General features: G+C 36.4%; 1 protein-coding gene across 1 annotated transcript in view; it reads right to left on the bottom strand.

Moving 5' to 3' along the window:
• Positions 1–16,392, bottom strand: part of CUNH8orf88 (chromosome unknown C8orf88 homolog) — a 31,942-nt gene extending 15,550 nt beyond the window's left edge. Inside the window, exons 1-4 of the mRNA XM_054595693.1 lie at positions 16,091–16,392; positions 9,483–9,581; positions 7,785–7,858; positions 6,354–6,423 (exon numbers count right to left, since the gene is read on the bottom strand). Of these exons, the coding sequence (XP_054451668.1) occupies positions 6,354–6,423; positions 7,785–7,858; positions 9,483–9,581; positions 16,091–16,100 (253 nt within the window). The 5' untranslated portion in view covers positions 16,101–16,392. The remainder of the gene's footprint in view (positions 1–6,353; positions 6,424–7,784; positions 7,859–9,482; positions 9,582–16,090) is intronic.
• Between the last annotated feature and the right edge of the window lie 3,489 nt (positions 16,393–19,881).

Raw genomic sequence — 19,881 nt, 5'->3', positions numbered from 1 at the left:
CCACGTTCCTAATGAAAGAACAGAACAAAACTCCAGAAAAAAAGAACAAAATGAAAAAGAAGCAAGCAATCTTCTAGATGCAGAGTTTAAAACACTGTTTATAAGGATGTTCAATTAACTCTGTGGAAGAGTACATGAACTCGGAACTTCAACAAAGATATAAAAAACATTATAAAGATGGAAAAAATAACAGAACTAAGGAATACAATAACTGAAATAAATAATATATTAGACTGAATTAACAACAGATTAGATGAAGCAGTAAACTGAATCACTGATATGCAGGACAAGGCAGTGAAAACAGCCAGTTGAAACATCAAAAGAAAAAAAATGAAGACAGTGTAAGGAGCCCCAAGAAAAAAAATGAAGACAGTGTAAGGAGCCTCTGGGACAACTTCAAGGACACCAGCATTTGCATCATGGGGGTGCTCAGAGAAGAGAGAGAGCAAGAAATTGAAAACCTATGTGAAAAAATAATATGGAAAACCTTCCTAACATGGTGAAGGAAACACACACACAAATCTAGGAAGCACAGAAAGTCCCAAATAAGATCAACCCAAGGAGGCCCACACTAAGACACATCATAAGTAGAATGCCAAAAGTTAGACAAAGAATCTTTTTTGTTGTTTTGTTTTGTTTATTTTAAATTTATTTATTTATTTTTTCAAATACATTTGTCTCTGCCTACCCCCCACCACTTTCCCTTGCCCCCTCCCTCCCTCCCTCCCTCCCTCCCTCCCTCCCTCCCTCCACTCTTCCTCTTTGGTTTTGTCCGTGAGTCCTTGCTATATAGAGCAACAAGTTAAAGGCAATCTGTTACCTACAAAGGAGCTCCCATAAGACTGTCAGTTGATTTCTCAGCTGAAACTTTGCAGGCCAGAAGGAGCTAGTATGGATTATTCAAAGTGAAGAAAGACCAAGAACTTCAAGCAAAGTTACTCTACCCAGCAAGGCTATTATTTAGAATCAAAGGGGAGATAAAGAGATAACTATATAAGAAAATCTAAGGGAGTTCATCACCACAAAGCCAGTATCACAAGAAATAGAAAAGGGATGTTTTTAAGAAAAGATTAAAAATATGAAAAAGAAAACATAGAAAAGAAAAATATCTCAATGACAAAGGCAATAGTAAAAGCAGCAGATCAATAAACTATGAAGATAGAAGTTGGAAGATCATGTGTAATTACAACCATAAATTATGGGATACATACAAACATACATAAAAGAGGTAATAGTGTCAAAAATATAAATGTGTATAGGTGAATACAAACTGCAGTCGTTTAATATTTGTTTTACTTAAGCAACCATCAACTTAAATAGAGTACTGTAAACATAGGTTGGTATATATAAAGCAGATGGTAAGCACAAACCAAAAATCTGTAAGAGATATATGCTGCCTACAAGAGACCCACTTCAGATTGAAAGACACTCAGACTGAAAGTAAAGAGATCAGAAAAGATATTGGGAAGGGAAATGATTTCATGAAGCTGGGGTAGCAATACTTGTATCAGACAAAATAGACTTTAAAACAAGGACTGTAACAAGAGATAAAGAAGGGCATTTTGTAATAAATGGATCAATCTAACAAGAGGCTTATCCGTTGTAAAAATCTACACTCCCAATGTAAGAGCACCTAAATATATAAAGCAAATATTGACAGAAATAAAGGGAGAGACCAACAGTAATACAGTAAGTAGGAACTTTTAACACTCCATTGACATCAATGCATAGGTGATCCAGACAGAAAATCAACAAGGAAACAGTGGCCTTAAATGACACATTAGACCAGGTGGATTTAGTTGATATTTTTTAAACATTTAACTCAAAATAAGCAGAATATACATTTTCTTCAAGTGTACATAAAACATTTTCCAGGACCAACTATATGTTATGCTACTAAGTAATTCACAGTAAATTTAAGAAGATTGATACAATATTGAGCATCCTCTCCAATGGTATGGTATGAAACTAGAAAATCAAATCAAGAAAAAAGATGAAAAGCATACAAACAGATGGAGGCTAAATAATATGCTACTAAACAACAAATAATTTAAGAATGAGATCAAGGAATAAATTAAGAAACCTTTAGACAAATGAAAATGAAAATAAAATGACTCAAAAGCTATGGGACAGAGACAAAGCAGTTCTAAGAGTGAAATTCAGAGCAATATAGCACTTCCTCAAAAAAATCTCAAAGACTCATACTTTATATCTAAAGGAACTAGAGAAATTAAGAAAAAAAACAGAGCCCAATGTGAATAGAAGTAAGGAAATAGTAAAGATCACAATAAAAGTCTTTTAAAACAATTACAAAAGATCGATGTAATCAAGAGCTATTTCTTTGAAACGATACCAAAAGAAATTGATAATTTTTAACCAGTCTCATCAAGGAAAAAGGAGATGGATCAAGTAAATACATTGAGAAATGAAAGAAAAGTGACAACTGACACCACAAATATACAGAATATATAATGAACATTTATATGCCAACAAATTGGGCAACATGGAAGAAATGGATAAATTCCTAAAAACATATAGTCTTCCAAGACTGAATCAGGAAGAAACAGAAAACACGAACAGCCTGATAACTATTAATTAAATTGAATCAATAATCAAAAACGTAAAACGAAAAGTACTGGACTACATGAAATCACAGGTGATTTTTAAGAAACATTTAAAAAATGAATACCTATTCTTCTCAAACTATTTAAAAAAAACTGAAAAGGAGGGAAAGCTCCCAAAGTCATTTTACAGTCCAGCCTTACTCAGATACCCAAACCAGACAATGATACTAGAGAAAAAGAAAACTATCAGCTAATATTAGTAAACATAGATGCAAAAATGCACAACCAAATAGTAACAAGCAAAATTCAACAATACATTAAAGAGATCATACAAGTGGGATGTATTCCTGGGATGAAAGTTTGGTTCAATATCCACAAATCAATTAACATGATACAGCACATAAACAAAATGAAAGATAAAATCACATGATTATCAAAAGCTGCAGAAAAAGCATTTGACAACATATATGTATGATAAAAACTCAGCAAAGTAGGGGAAGAAGGAACTTACCTCAACATAATAAAAGCCATATATGACAAACCCACAGCTAAAATTATACTTAATGATGAAAAACTACAAGCTTTCTTTTTTAAATCAGGAACAAGAAAAGGATGCCCACTTTTACCATTTTTATTCAAGATAGTATTGGAAGTCTCAGCCACAACAGTAAGACAAGAAAAAGAAATAAAAGGCATCCAAATTAAAAAGGAAGAAGTAAAACTGTCATTATTTGCAGATTGCACAGTACTACGTACAAAGAACCCTGAAGAAACCACCAAAAACCTATTAGACCTAATAAATGAATTCACTGAAGTATCAGGATAAAAATTAATACTCACAATCTGTTGCATTTGTATACAGCAAAAATAAACTATGAGAAAAAGAAATTAAAAAAACAATCCCATTTACAATTGCATCAAAAAGAAAAAAAATACCTTGTAATAAATTTAACCAAGAAAATGAAGGACCTGTACTCAAAAACTATAAAGATAAAAATATACTGTGCTCATGGATAGGAAGCATTAACACTCAAAATGTCCACACTACCCAAAGCAATGTGCAGATTCAATGCAATTCTTATCACAATACCAATGGCATTTTTCACAGAACTAGAACAAATAATCCTAAAATTTACATAAAACCAAAGGAGACTCCAAATAGCCAAAACAATCTTGAGAAAGAACAAAGGTAGAGGTATTATGTTACCTGAGAGCAAAATATACTTCAAGGCTAGTAATCAAAACTGCATGGTACTGGCATAAAAACAGATACAGATACATAGATCTGTATGGAACAGAATAGATTGCCCAGATATAAGCCCATGCTTATTTTGGTAAATTAATTTACAAAAAGGAAAGCAAGAATATACAATGGGGGAATGACAGTCTTTTTAATTATTGGTATTGGGAAAACTGAACAGATACAAGCAAACATGTAGGGATGAATCTTCATGACCTAAATTTTAGCGATGATGTCTTACATATGACACAAAAAGCATGAGAGAGAGAGAGAGAGAAGGAGAGAGAAAAGGGAGAAGGGAAGTGGGAACGAGGGAAAGAAAGAAAATGGTCTAGTATCAAGAGCTCTTACAACTCAACAAAAAGAGGAAAACAACCCAGTTAAAATATAATCAAATGACTTGAATAGAAACTTATCCAAAGAAGAAATGCAAATGGCCAAAAGCACATGAAAAGATGCTCAAAATCATTAGTCATTAGAGAAATGCAAATCAGTATTACAATGATATACTACTTCACACCCACTAAGATGCTACAATAAATAAAAATCCTAACAAAGATGTAAGGAAACTGGAAGCCTAATACATTGCTAGTGGGAATGTAGAATTAGGTATTGCCACTATGTAAAACAGTTTGGCAGTTCCTCAGAAAGTTAAATTTGTAATCACCATGTTACTCAACAAATCTACCACTAAGTATATATCCAAGAAAAAATGAAAACAGGTGTTCAAACAAAAACTTGTATACAAGTATTCATAGCAACATTATTTATAATAGCCAAAAAGTAAAGCTGACCCAAAAGTCTATCAACTGAGAACTAGGTAACAAAATTCATTATATCAATATAGCAGAATACTATTCAGCAATAAAAAGGAAGTACTGACACATGCTATACATGGATGAATCTCAAGAACCTTATAAGCAAAAGAAGACAGATATAAAAGGTATGTCTGGATTATTGTATAATTCCATTAAATGAGATATTCAGAATAAGTAAATCCATCAAAACAAAAACAGATTAGTGTTTGTGAGTGGCTGAATGGAAAGGAGAACAGGAAGTAACTACTTACTAGGTATGAAGTTTCATTTGGGGTGATGAAAATGTTCTAAATGGTGAATTTTACTTCAAGAGAAAAGAAAACAAACAATTGTCAAAAGATGTCCCAAGATAATAGTAAAATTTCATTCTAGCACGACTGAAAAGCAACTTGGTCTGCCCTGGAACCGGACAATGGAGGGTTACCAAAGGAAAGTCTCCTCTAGGATTCTGAGTATCTAGACAGAGCTGAGCATAACAAAAATATTATAGAGTGACAGAATTATTGGAGCATTTAAGGGAAACAACTAATAGTTACACAGAAAACCTAGGCAAATATTAGCTCCAGGAAAAATGATGAACTGTCTGGAAAAGAGATATGCATCTCTTAACTAAGCAATTATATTTACATAGTTATATAATATGAAGAGGGATAATGCTTCAACTGAAACCTCTGAAATAGCTATGTAGGGGAAGGAGATACCAAGGGTGAGGAGAAGGGACTGATAGGGAAGATGTAAGTTCTCATTTTCCAAAATATATAATATCAAAATATCAGAAATCTGGAAATAATTTAAACAGTATTTAGAAATATGAAGTTAACAAAAAGAAAAGCTAATACGGTATTTTCATAACTTTTAATTTTTAAGCTACATATATAAATTGTTTGACAAAAATCTGGGCTCTACATTATTTATTTTTTATTTTATTAAAAGTAACTGGTGTGGGAGAGACTACTTATTTTCCATCAGAATTCCCTTTGGCTTCAGTAAGAGAATTAGCTGGCTGTACAACTCTGCTTTGTGCAGCAAGACTAAGTTCTGGCCAATGAGGAATTAAATGAAAGTGTCATATGTAACTTCTGTATCATACTTTTAAGGAACACTTCCTTTCCTCTCCCTTCCTTCCTGATGGCTAGAGAGGGGACATGATGGCTAAAGCAGAGACATTCATCTTGGGCAATGAGAAAGAAACCATGTGTTAAAGAGAGCAAAGCAAATAAGACAGCACAAATGACTTTTCAACAACAAATACAGTGGGGATGAAGGCTGCCAACTCCCCACTCAGGCAAAAATCCATGTATAATTTTTGATTCCCCCAAAACTTAAATATTAGCCTACTATTGACCAGAAGCCTTGCCAATAACACAAACAGTCAATTAACACATATTTTGTATGTTATATGTATCACATACCATATTCTTACAAAAATGTAAGCTAGAGAAAAGAAAATGTTATTAAGGAAATCATAGGGCAGAAAATTGTATTTATAGTATTTACTGAAAATAACTGATATATAAGTGGACCTGCACAATTCAAACCCATGTTGATCAAGGGTTTGGTCTCAACTTTGGAGCAGTCAAACCTACAGTAATACTAAAATGAACAGAAATCAACCAAAGTAATACAATAAAATTTCTTATGTACATCAGGTTTGCAACTAAGTAAATATTAACTCCACATAAATGCTAACATTCTCTAATGAAATCTGGGAATTACAATAAAAAAATTTACCCTTCTTAACTGGAGACTGATGTTGCTGTTGGTCATTCAGGCACTGAGAAAAGGCTTGCATTCCATTCATCTTACATTGTTGAGAAAAAAGAAAACACATTTTTTTAATTAAGATAAAATGTTTACATAACACTTCTTTTTTACCAATCAAAAATATTCTCCTAAAGAATCAAATTATTAGTTAAGGCATATTTTGGGGATAAAGAGTAAGCAATGTCATGAATATATTTTTAAAAGAAGCAACATTTATTCTGGGGATGTAAGGTTGGTACAATATCTGCAAATCAATAAACTTGATACAATACAAAAAAATGAAAAATAAAAACCACACGATAATATCACTAGATGCAGAAAGGCATTTGATAAAAACCAGCATCCATTTAGAATAAAAATTCTCAAAGGATCAATGGATCAATGAGCTGGTCCCCTGAAAAGATAAACAAAATTGACAAATCTTTAACCAGACTCATCAAGAAAAAAAGAAAGAGTACCCGAAAAGATAAAATCAGAAATGAAAGAGGAGAAGTAACAACTGATGCCACAGAAATACAAAGGATTGTGAGAAATTACTATGAACAACTATATCCCAACAAACTGTACAACTTAGGCAAAATGGAAAAATTTCTGGAAACATTCAATCTTCCAAAACAGAATCAGGAAGAAAGAGAAAACCTGAAGAGATTGATTAACACCTAGCAAAACCAAAGCAGTACTCAAAAATCTCCGAGCACATAAAAGCTCTGAACCAGATGGTTTCACAGGTGAATTTTACCAAACATTCAAAGAACTTAATACCTATCCTTCTCAAACTATTCCAAAAAATTCAAGACGAGGGAAGACTCCTAAACTCTTTTTACAGGGCCATTATTATCCTAATTCCAAAACCAGATAAAGGAACAACAAAGAAAGAAAAGTACAGGCCAATATCTCTGATGTACATAGATGCTAAAATTTTCAACAAGTATTTGAAAAACTGGATCCAGCAATACATCAAAAAGATTATACATCATCACCAAGTGGAATTTATTACAGGGATGCAAGATTGGGACAATATTCACAAATCAATAAACATAATACATCATATAAACAAAAGGAAGGACGAAAACCACATGATCATATCAATAGATGCAGGAAAAGCGTAAGTGTGAAAGGGGTGAAATTGGGACAACTGTAGTAGCATAAACAATAATGAATGAATGAATGAATGAATGAATGAAATTTTCTAAAACAAATACAGCAAAATGTTTAGATTGGAAATTGCTAGGTAACAGATATAAGAAGTGTTTTATTCTCTTTAATATATGCTTGAAATATATCATAAAGTTTTAAAATGTATTTAAGCACTTAGCATAGTAGCTGGTGCACAACAGCGATCTGACAAATGTTACTTTCCAGTCAGTAACGTTTTATGTTATAATGTCTAAGACTTACTCTGCTGACTCCACGTTGTAAGTACTGAGTGTTGCATGGATGTTCATTTTGAAAGTTGAAAGGAAATACTGTTCCTGTTAGGAAAGGAAAAAAGAAAACTATTTTAAATATCCATGTCTTCAACAGATGATATAATATCACCTAAAAACCTTAATTACCCAGGATATTCTAAGCACTGTTTTAAAATGTTTTCTGATAATTCACTTACTCAACACTATGAAATGTCAGCCACTGTGTTAGGCATAAGTGTGAATATCACAGATAAAACATTTGTGTCCTATTTTAAAGCACATGCTCATGAATAATGACTATAAAAATAAGTTATAGGGGATGTACAGGGAAAATGCTATGGGAGAGCTGAGTGGGCTTTGAGTTATCGAGGAAGTCGTCACAAATAATTCAGTCTGGGTTTTAAAGACAAAGTTTTCTTTGGAGATGTGAGATAGACAAGAAGTATAGAAGTATGTTGAGAAAAGCCAAAATTAATTTCTGATTTACTAAACTTTGCCTAATAAAATCCTAACTCGTCTGGATCTTCAAAAGATATAATAATTCAATGAGATATCAGGGCTACCAGTCCACCCCCATTTACCTCTGCAGCAGTCTTGGAAGGAAAGGATCAGTGAAAAACTGAATCTGTAGAGATGAGAGGGGGAGGGGTGATGTAAAAAAGCAGGTCACAGAAAGGAGCTGCTGACAATGGCTTTATATCCCCTTTAGGATAAAATCTGAGACTTAACCCTATACAACTGTTTCTTCAGCACACCAGAAGGCTATGACATCAGCATTGCTAAGCTATGATTCAGAAGACCCATTAATTTAATTTGTCTGTTTCAAGTCACAGCTATCTTCAAAGGAAACATGACCAAAGAGGCCTTCCTTATGGGAACCAAGGATGGTGAAAAAAATGGAGGACTGAGGAATTGGCACCATTTATATCTTTTCTGCTTCACCTTTGAACCCAATAAAAAGTTATTTTCACCTTTTTCCTAAATTAGAATACAGAAGCCATTTTCACAACAAGAAATAAAAATATTAAAATGGTTAATATTCCAATTTAGGAATTAATTCCTAAGAATTTCAAGAGTTGTTTTCAAAGATTAGTTTTCAGTGGGCTGGGTGGAGGAGAGCAAAGGGGGAAAAACTGAGATGACTGTAATAGGATAACAATCTAAAAAGATCAGTTTTCCATAACAAAATAAAAGTTTTAAGTTTTGATAATATTTCACTTGTTTAGATTTCCTGAATAATAGGATTATATGTTCCAACTCAAGCACAGCCCTAATCTGTACGTTGTTTTGCACTTATTTTTTTTTTTTTTTTGCAGTTAGGTATATTTTTTAAAGGCTAATTCTCTCTGCAGCATGAGTGCTCTGCAGTGATCATAATCACAGGGAACAATTTGTATTGAGAGTATCATTCTGCACAAAAGCCAGTTAACCATAAAAATTAGACATTAAAAAATACACAAAGATGCTCTCATGTCAGAGCTATTATTTCTACCTTACTTGGTCTAGTAGACTAGTAAGAGTCCTTTTTCTTTGGTAATACTTTTAAATTCTTCCTAGGAGATCATTAGTTTTAATTATTTCTTTAATATCTACCATAAACAATTAGTTTATATATTATTTAGCCTTTGAGATGCTAATTAGTCATTAACCAATTAATATTTAAAGATATATATCCTAGATTACTCACCAGAGGAAGAAGTCAGATGACGAACAGGTCTTGCTGGTCGAAGTGATTTACCAATCAATTTTTTGCTTTCCATTATCGCAAAGACATTGAGGTTCCATACTTTAGAGGAAAATACACATTTTTTATCTTTTGGACAAGATAATCAGATGCTTTAACATACATACAAATAACCACAAAATTTATTTGAAGATACCTATTTTGTAAATTAAGGTGGAAAACAAAAAAAGAAGCATTTAAAACAATATGCAACAACTTTATAGCATCTGCCACAACTGAACATTCCCTTTCTAAAACATTTTCCTTCCTTAACTTCCCTCTTTCTTTTGGTTTAGTTCCTGTTTCTTTAATTGCCTCTCCTAATTTCTTCAGCTGATTCCTCCTCTGTACTCCAATTAAATTTAGGAATTCTTCCATATTTGGCTTTGGTTCAGCTAATCTCACCTATTCTCATTATTGTAACTATCTATGCCTGCATGGCAAATAATATCCAATATCCACCTCTCTTTTAGATTCATTTATTTTTCTAATTGCCCAAAGATATTATCATTTACATCTTACCACAGGCCCCTCAAATTCAACATATTCAAAATCAAAACCATGACTTTACTCCAAAGCTGTTTCTCCTCCTGTATTCCTTAAAGTCATAACCAGCTCCTTCAGACCACCCTTGGTTAGAAACACTTTCAATTGGACATTCTAAGTTAAAGATCCTACACCACAATTGGTCTCTAATTCCTGTCCATTGTACTTCCAAAGTATGTCTTAAATCTATTTTCTTCACTCCCACCACTACTCTTTCGGTTCCATGGTAGTTCTCAATTCTCCTTAATCACCCAGTCTTATTTAAATATTCCCTCTCTCTTTGTTCCTGGGACACAGTGACTATGGGTACATCAGGGTATTCAGAAGGATGTACCAAACTATAATGTCCAATTATTTGTCTTCCATATTAGGCAAAAGTGAGGAACAGATTTTTCTTAAATTGAACAAATGGGTGAATGCAGCCTGTTTCTCTCCAAACTATGATCTCTTTACACACATACCTGTTTAAACTTCAATTTCCCATCACCTCCTGCATTATTAATAATAGAAACAGGGGCCAACATCCCTGTCTCATGCCTAGAAAACCATTTGCCTAAATTACATTATTTATTATTCAGAAAAACTCTATAAATTAACCACTATTAATAGTTAGAATTTAGGTCTCGGGTTATCCTACCTCGGTTTATATCATGGCTCCACCACCTAGTAGAACAATGGAAGACAAGAGCTTCTACCTCCTAGGTTTGATGTGAACACTAAATCAGATAATCTGTATAAAGCATTAGCACAATGCTAGGTACATGGTAAGACTACAATAAATGTTAGCTTTACTTTTTTATCCTAATTCTATATAAGGCTTAGAGAAGTTAGGTAATGTGCCCAAGGTCATGACTTTACAAAATGATGGTTATGCCCATGCCTTCAGCCAGTGTAGGGGACTGCTTTGAGTGGTATAGGGGACTATAGTCCCATGCAAGGCGGGGCCTGGGAGAGGCTCCGTAAGTCTTGGCCAGAACACTGGTAATGCAGTTCACAGGCAGGACCTGATAATAGCTCCAAGGGACCCCCAGGGAAATCAGGCCTGGAAGTAAATTATACTCCTTGAAGCATGCTTTGTTTCTCCCTTAAGCTCTGTTAATCTTATACCAGATAACCAGCTCAAGGCTGGGAAGGAAATTCACAAAATTCCTGAACCCTGACCCAAATCCCACCTGGCACCATAATGTTTACTCATCTTGGACCCAAGCAATTCGGTGTCCCTGCGTGTAACCCTCTCAATAAAAGCTATGGAACATGGGGGCTCGGGGCATTCTCCTTGAGAGAGAATTACCTTCCCCTTTCCTTGACAGGCAAACGGTGTCTAGAATGACTCTTTCTTCCATTCGCGGTGAATCCAGGGATTCGTGGGCCCAAGTGCCCCATAAGCCAGCATTCTACAATGAAGCTAGTCCCAATCTCTCTTTCCACTCTAGAACCAGGCAGAACTATTCAAGTTCTGGTCAAGTAACCTTGTGTGCTCACAAAGCACCCCTGTATCCCCTTCCATTGCAGTACTTACTGAACTAGCTGCAATTACATATGATCTGACTATGAAATTACAGCCTTTTTACTCAGGTATATTTCCAGCATCTACCACAGTGGATGTTTAATAACATTTTGAATATATAATTGTTATTTTGTTTCATCATATATCTGTACATTCAGGTGCTCTGTCTGAAGTTGCCTCACTCTCCCTGCTGCTCTTCTTCCAAATTGCTGTTCATCCTTCAAGATCAAAGTTAAGTTCTTCCTACGTCCTTGGAAAATGAAAATATCCTGTCTTAATAGTAACAGTAAATAAAATAGTTCACATAGCTATCTCATTCCTAACAAACAGTTGACAATAAAATAATAATAATTTATCTTTCCTCCTACATTGGTCACTACTGTATTTTGTCTATCAATTTTTCTAAAATGTAGCACAATAAATCTATTACAGTCATACCTCAAAGATATTGCAGTTTAGATTACAGACCACCATGATAAACAGAGTATCGCAGTAAAGCAAGTCATAATCTTTCTGCTGGTGGATGGTCTTGCCTTCCATTTGTAAAAAAACACATGTGAAACACAATAAAATGAGGTATGTCTGAACATTCATGCCTATTTGATCAGACTGAGATGAGGTAAGAAACAAAAAAAATCAAATTAGACCTTATTTATCTTTGTATCCTAATAACTGCAACATAATTACTTTTACTAAATAAATCAATAAATTTATTTTTAAAATATTTTATTTATTTTTAGAGACAGGGGAAGGGAGGGAGAAAGAGAGGGAAAGAAACATCGATATGTGGTTGCCTTTCTCATGTCCCCAACTGGGACCCAGACTGCAACCCAGGCATGTGCTCTGACTGGGAATTGAAACAGAGACCCTTCAGTTTGCGGGCTCGCACTCAATCCACTGAGCCACACCAGGCAGGGCAAAAATCAATACATTTAAATACCTCCTAAATGTAACTAAAATCTTTTTATGCCTAAATGGGATACAGTTTTTCAAAGTTTGATGCCATGAAAACAAAGTCAAAAGTAAAACTCCCCTGACTTTGAACGGGCTCATCCAGAAACAACTGCAACCAACCATATGATCATAAGCAGGTCATTAGTCTAAGTGACTGTTTCCCTAAGTATATACTGGGTTGAAAACTGCCCATTAGCTCTAAAAATATGCTTTCGTGTCTTTTTTAATGCCTTTGGATGTAATTCAAATGTTAAAATCATAAACTTAAAAACAACCCTTCAAAATTTGCAATGATGAATATGCACAAAATAGTTATTTTTTTTCCCTGAACTTTAGAAGTTAACAAGCCAAGTACTCCAAGTTATCCAAGTAACACCTATCACCTATACAGCTTTGTAATATGTTTGTTAACTGATTTTTCAACATAGCTATTAACAACCTTCTAAACAAAGCTAATGTCTGTATTTGCTGGCAATACAACTCTAGCATAACAGCAAATAAAGTTATAAGCATAAGTTGCAAAAAATATTTCAAATATGTATTGAATATTTTCAATGTGGAAGAAAATATTTAAAACGAGGACCAAAAAGCAATCTAATATTGCATAATTTAATATTTATCCTAGCCATTTTAGTTGGTACCCTAATACTAGTAAGTTGTCATTTTTCATCCTGTTTTCCATATGAAACATATGAATCAGAACACAATAGGGAACTCTGGACACATACTTTCTTGTTTTTCATTGCTCAGTGGAAATTGAGCTGGTAGGTTGTAAAGTCTTTGTCCAGTTGCTGGGCCATGCAAATCCACACTATCCAAAGAAAGGATTGTCAAAAGTTGAGGATTTACAGAACTATTATATAATTTTGAAACACAAATAAACAATAAAAAAATAAAAGAACTGCCCTGGCTGGTGTGGTTCAGTGGACTGAGTGCTGGCTTGCGAACCAAAGAGTTGCAGCTTCTATTTCTAGTCAGGGCACACTCCTGGGTTGCGGGCCAGGTCCCCAGTCGGGAGCACATGAAAGGCAACCACACATTAATTTTTTTCTCCTTCTTTCTCCCTGCCTTTCCCTCTCTCTAAAAATAAATAAAATCTTTGAAAATATACTAAAAATAATAAAAGAACTTTTACTACTGCCTACTCTTTCAACGTGTAGTAGGAAAACTGTAGCAAAGGTTCCAGACATAGAAATCCACAACAGTTAAGGAAATTATAAAAGATGGTGCCATAGAGACACTGCCATTACATGGAATGTGTTTAGGATGCATACTGTATAACAGCATCATGTCTTGAACAGTGTAACTACTGGAAAAGTAATTATTACTGTAAAAGTGATCCATAGGGTTGTAATCAATGAAAGACAGGACTCCACAAACCAAAGCCCAGTTCTCAGTTTAGATTAAAAATAATAGACTTAACTGAACTATAAAGTCAGTATATAAAATATTAATAACTTTCATTTTAAACTATAATGCTTGCTTCACTCACTGAATGTACAACTCCTCAAGTTTCTTACAACTCAAGTGTAGGCATTTATATCAACTGATAAAAAAAAACAACAGTTGCAAAAAAAACAATCCTACCTACAACATCATGTGACAAATAGTAGATCTCATAAAGTTTGCAGGTGGGGCAAAAGAAGGTTTACAGTTGTAAATATGCAAAACACCGTTTATTCTTGGATTGTTATTTATTAATTATTGTATTATTTTGCATACAAACAACTGTAAACTGACTTTTGCCATACCCTGTACACTAATCTTTTAAAATTAAAACTGTATTTTTAGGTCCTATAACATGCTAAACGCTTTACATATATTTTCTCTAAGGTTGAGCCATACAGTAAGTGTTATGGAAAATCATTATTAGTTCACAGAAGACTCAGAAAAATAAGATACATGCTCAAGTTCACATATTTAATAACTAGTACAAATGAGGACTCTGACTACAAAGTTCATGCCCTCATTTGTAAACTTGGGTGTTTGGCGAGTAAAAGACATCTGACTCTCCACTATTCCACATGGATATTTTGTATGGATTGAAAAATCAATTATGAGTAGAGGGATAGTTATGTATGAAGCCTTGCTCAATTAATGGGTATGTTCTAATAATTTCTGTTTCCTTGATTTATAATTTTTCTTACAATACAAAATAAATTATGGGATTATTATGCTTTCCTTATTCTGCAGACATGATATTCTGTCATACCAATTATAAATCCCAACATAAGAAAAATGTACTATATATTAAAAGCTGGGTATTATACTTAAAATTTCCAGCTTGACCTTACAGATTTGTTGAAAAAGTGCTGATGGTTCTGCTGCAATTCAGAAATAAGATCATATGTAAATTAAACAAATAAGATGAGGTAAGTGAAAAAGACCAGGTTTCATCTACCTCATGTATATTTTCCACATGATAACCAAGTAAGATTTAATCTCAGTTTTCCACTTCAAAATAGTAGTTTTGCAAGGTTAGAATTCCTCGAAATCAAATGCTGCTTCTAGGTTAAGAGCATCTACAGGCAGAGCTTGGAAACACTGAAGGTTAGGCTCCACTCCACCCTAACAAAGCAGGTGTCCCAGTGAAGCGGGTTGTAAATAAACGCAACGCAGGTGGCACGTAAAAAATTGGAGTGCAAAAAAGTGCAGCCAAATACAAGGAGATGTGCCCTAACCAATAAACCAAGATGAAAAGTAACGTAAACAGCATAGAGGGAATTAAGAGACAAACCACCATGACAGATGATGAAGACATTTTCATCAGGTTACCACGTTCAGAAAAACATTGAAACTAAAATGTCAAAAAGTCATACGTCGAGTGTTTCACGGCGTTTTCCATTTCACGCCTTCTCTTTACAAATGACAAAATATTTTTCTCTGTGAAGCGTGTTTCTATTCAACACAGTTGAACAGTTAAAGTAGTGCTTGTTGTGGTTGTCGGAACGTGCGACCTGTTCTTGTACAGACTTTTAGAGTAGCTTTGCTTCAAATACCATTAAATAAAACTATTGACACAAATATTGAATGACTGAGCCGTATGCATGAAACTCATATATGTCACTTAATAATCACTATTTCGTTTTCTTCTGTGAATTGACCGTACATGGTTCTTGGCTCTTTTTCTTCCTATCGGGTTTTCTTTTTTGTTGACTATAATTTCAGTTAAGTAGTTACTGGCTTGACACTTACTCGATTAGTAATAAAAACTACAATAATATATTTTTTAAAAACACATTTGCCCAAAACTCGTCCAAGACAAGGGCGAAGAAAAGTGGTCCTTATCCCACTTCCTAGGCCCCGGTCCCATAACGAGGGCTCGGAGTACCTACTCCTGGGAGTTTTGTTTTGGTTTGGTTGTTTTCATCGCCCCTCGGCTGGAACGAAGCAGGAACGGCGTGCAGGTCGCCGGGCTTTCCCCTCCTTTCCACGGGCCCGCTTCCTTTCCCTCCACAACCGAAGCGCTTCCCTCCTGCCTTCAGCGTCCTACCACGCAGACGGCGGCGAACCGCTCTTCATACCCGGCCCGACCCAAGCGCGTCTCGTCGTCTCCAACACCTACCGATCAGCATGCGGAAGGACTCGGGTAAGCAGTGTCACCGTGCTCAGCCCCGACACGGCACCCGAGAACCCCGTGGCCCGTCAGGGAACGGCCTCCGCCGCCTCGAGTCCGGGGCGTCGGGAGCGGGACCCAGGGCGGCTCGCGGGGAACTCAGGGGCAGGGCAGAGGGCACCTGGGAGAGGGAGGCTCGAGGGTAGTGCAGAGGACGGTCGTGCCGAACGCTAGAGGGAGAACGGGTGCGAGACCACAGCGGTTGTGAGGGGCGCGGAGGCAGGCCCCCACGGCTAGGAGGAGCTCGGGGCAGGCCTACGGTGGCTGGAGGGGCGGGGCTTAGGGAACGGGCTGGTAGCGTCTGGGGCGCTCGTGGGCGGAACCGAGGGCGACCGGAAGAGCGTGGGGGCGGGGCGCGGATTTGGGCGGAAGGAGGCCGTAGGCGTTGTGGGAGGAGCCAAGGGCGGCCAAAGGGCGAAGCGCAGGGGCGGGTCTCTGTCCGAGGTGCTGACACTTTCGCTGGGCTCCGGACGCCGGACGCGTCAGGAGGAAGAGCCTGCGGGGCCACAGGTGCGGCCCTGCTTCTAGGCTAACGGGTGGCTCCGGCTGCGCGTGAGCGGTTCTTGAGGTCAGAGTGGCGCCCAGACCAGGAGTCCAGTCGGGCTGGGAGGAGGGCCTTCAGAAGTGACAACTTGAGGCACATGCTTTGTGTCGACGCAACTCCTTCCGAATCAAACACTTTGTTTTCAGTCTTCTTTTACAGGTTTATTCTAGCCCTGTGCAATTGTGGGGACAGTAATGGGACCGCACGACACGACCGCCTAGCGATTCGCTGCAGGAAGAGGGGTGAAGGGAAAAGAAACATATACGGGGTGGGCGGGCATGAAACAGAAGAGGTTGCATGAGTCCCATTTTGAACTTCTCATTGTTTGTTTGTTTAAATTATTTGACAGATCACCTTGACAGCAGTACGAAGGATAGATTTTTGGAGAAAACATAGCAATATTAAATCCGTCACAGAAAGGTTTCCTTGGAGGTGTTTGCAGTAACTCCAGGAAGGAACAGAGTCTGGGAAGGTTGGGAAGTGAAATCAATGGAGTTTAGTGACAGTGGAGGGAAGGGGTAAATGAGAGAGAATCTAGGGTGACTCTTGGGTTTCTGATTTAGGAGAACAAGTGAGTAGGCGATGGTAACATAATGTAGGGAACACAAAAGGCAGAAAAGATTTGGGAAAAAAAATATGAGTTCAGTTTGGGACTTGTAAATATGACATGATAATAGGATATTTAAGTTGAGGTGTCTGAACAGCTATTTTACATAAAGTCATAGAAAATATATACCCAGGCATGTTTAACATATAAATTAATAGGCCTATTATAGCTTAATCAAAACATTGGAAAGGCTATTGTAAATTGTGCTGCTATGAACATTGGGGTGCATAGGTTCTTTTGTATTGGTGTTTTGGTGTTCTCAGGGTATAGTCCCAGCAGGGGAATCACTGGATCGAAAGGCAGTTCCATTTTCAGCTTTCTGAGGAAATTCCACACTGCTTTCCATAGTGGCTGCACCAGTCTGCATTCCCACCAACAGTGGACTAGGGTTCCCTTTTCTCCACACCCTCGCCAGCACCTGTTGTTTGTGGATCTGTTTATGATGACCATTGTGACCGGTGTGAGGTGGTACCTCATGGTGGTTTTCATCTGCATTTCTCTGATGGCTAGTGATGCTGAGCATCCTTTCAAATGCCTCTGGGCCCTCTGTATCTCCTCCTTAGAAAAGCATCTGCCCAGGTCCTTTGCCCATTTTTTGATTGGATCGTTTGTCTTCTTGGAGTAGAGTCGAGTGAGTTCTTTGTATATCTTGGAGATCAAACCTCTATCTGATGTATCATTAGCAAATATATTTTCCCATACGGTTGCCCCCCTTTTCATTTTGCTGATGTTTTCTTTAGCCGTGCAGAAGCTTCTTATTTTTATGAGGTGTTGGAAGCAACCTAAATGCCCATCAGTAGATGACTGGATCAAAAAATTATGGTACATATACACAATGGAATACTACGCAGCAGAAAGAAAAAAAGAAGTACTAAACTTTGCGACAGCATGGATGGAACTGGAGAGCATCATGCTAAGCGAAATAAGCCAGGGGGCGAAAGACAAATACCGTATGATCTCACCTATAAGTGGAACCTAACCAACAATGCAAAGAAGCAAGGAAAATATGACCAGCAACACTGAAAGGAAAAGAAATCAACAGAGACAAGAGGGAAGGGGCGGGCAGGGAAAGGGAAGGGAAGGGGAAAGTCAAGGAACATATAGCAAGGACTCATGGACAAAAACAAAGTGGAAGAGCTGAGGGAGGGAAGGTGGGAGGGAGCAAGGGAAAGAGGTGGGGGGAAGGCAGAGACAAATGTATTTAAAAAGTAAATAAATTAATTTAAAAAAATCAATATGTAGAATCTAAGGAGTTTTAGAAGAAAATAGAACTAATATTTTTCATGACCTGAAGTAAAATATTCAGCCACAGAAACTATAATGTAAATATTGACAATATGACTATATTAAACATTTAAGACTATATGGTTATATATATATATATATATATATAGTTAAAGGACAAGGTTTAGAATAGGAAAGTATTTGCAACACATCTAAAACATGGTTAATAGGGTTTCTTGTTTGTTTGTTTGTTTTTAGGGAAAAAAGTTCTACAAATCTTTAATCAATAAATGGGTAAAGAATACTAAAAAAAAAAACATTGGAAAGGGTTACTAATTAAGAAAACTTACACATTCTACTGGGAGATGTCATCTAGAACTTTCACAGCTAGAGCAGAGAAGTCAGTGCTGGCTTCAGATCCTCAAAGGATGGGCTTACCCTCTTGTTAGAGGATCATGCAACTGGTGATTTTAAGTTGAAAAAAAAATGCTTACTATTCTGAAAATCCAAGGGCCTTCAAGAATTATGCTATATCTACTCTACCTGTGCTCTATAAATGGAACCATAAAGCCTGAATGACAGTACACCTGTTGTAACATGGTTTACTGAATACTATAAGCCCTCTGTTGAGAGCTGTTCAAAATAAAAAAAAATTTCTTTCAAAATATTACTGCTTACTGATAATGCACATGGTCACCAAGAGCTCTTGGTGGAGATGTACAAGATTAGTGTTGTTTTCACAACATCCATTACACAATATCCATTCTGCAGCTCACAGATCAAGGAGTAATTTTGACATTCAAGTCTTGTTATTTAAGAAATACATTTCACAAGGCCATAATAGATAGTGATTCTTCTGATATATCTGGGCAAAGTAATTTGAAAACCTCCTGGAAAGTATTCACCATTCTAGATGCCATTAAAAACATTCATGTTTCATGGGAAGAGGTAAAAGTATCTACATTAACAGAGTTTGGAAAAAGTTGATTTCAGCCCTTATGGATGACTTTGAGGGGTTCAAGAGTTTAGTGGAGGAAGTAACTGCAGATGTGGTGGAAATAGCAAGAAAACCAGAATTAGAAAGGGAACCTAAAGATGTGACTGAATTGATGCAATCATGATAAAACTTTAATGGATGAGGTGTTGCTTCTGAAGAATAAGAAACAAAAGTGGTTCCTTGAGGTGAAATCTATCCCTGATGAAGAGCTGCTGTGCAAATTGCTGAAATGGCAACAAAGGATTTGGAATATTCCATAAACTTAATTGATGAAGCAGAAGCAGGGTGTGAGAGGACTACTCTAATGTTGAAAAAAGTTCTACTGTGGGTAAAATGCTATCCAACAGCAGCACATGCTACAAAGAAAT

The sequence above is a fragment of the Pteronotus mesoamericanus genome, unplaced genomic scaffold, assembly GCF_021234165.1.
Source record: "Pteronotus mesoamericanus isolate MK-2021 breed Mesoamerican mustached bat unplaced genomic scaffold, CSHL_Meso_final scaffold_54, whole genome shotgun sequence".
In the NCBI taxonomy this organism is placed as follows: domain Eukaryota; kingdom Metazoa; phylum Chordata; class Mammalia; order Chiroptera; family Mormoopidae; genus Pteronotus; species Pteronotus mesoamericanus.
The sequence above is the reverse complement of the archived record's forward strand: the minus strand, read 5'-3'. Positions and strand labels throughout refer to the sequence as shown.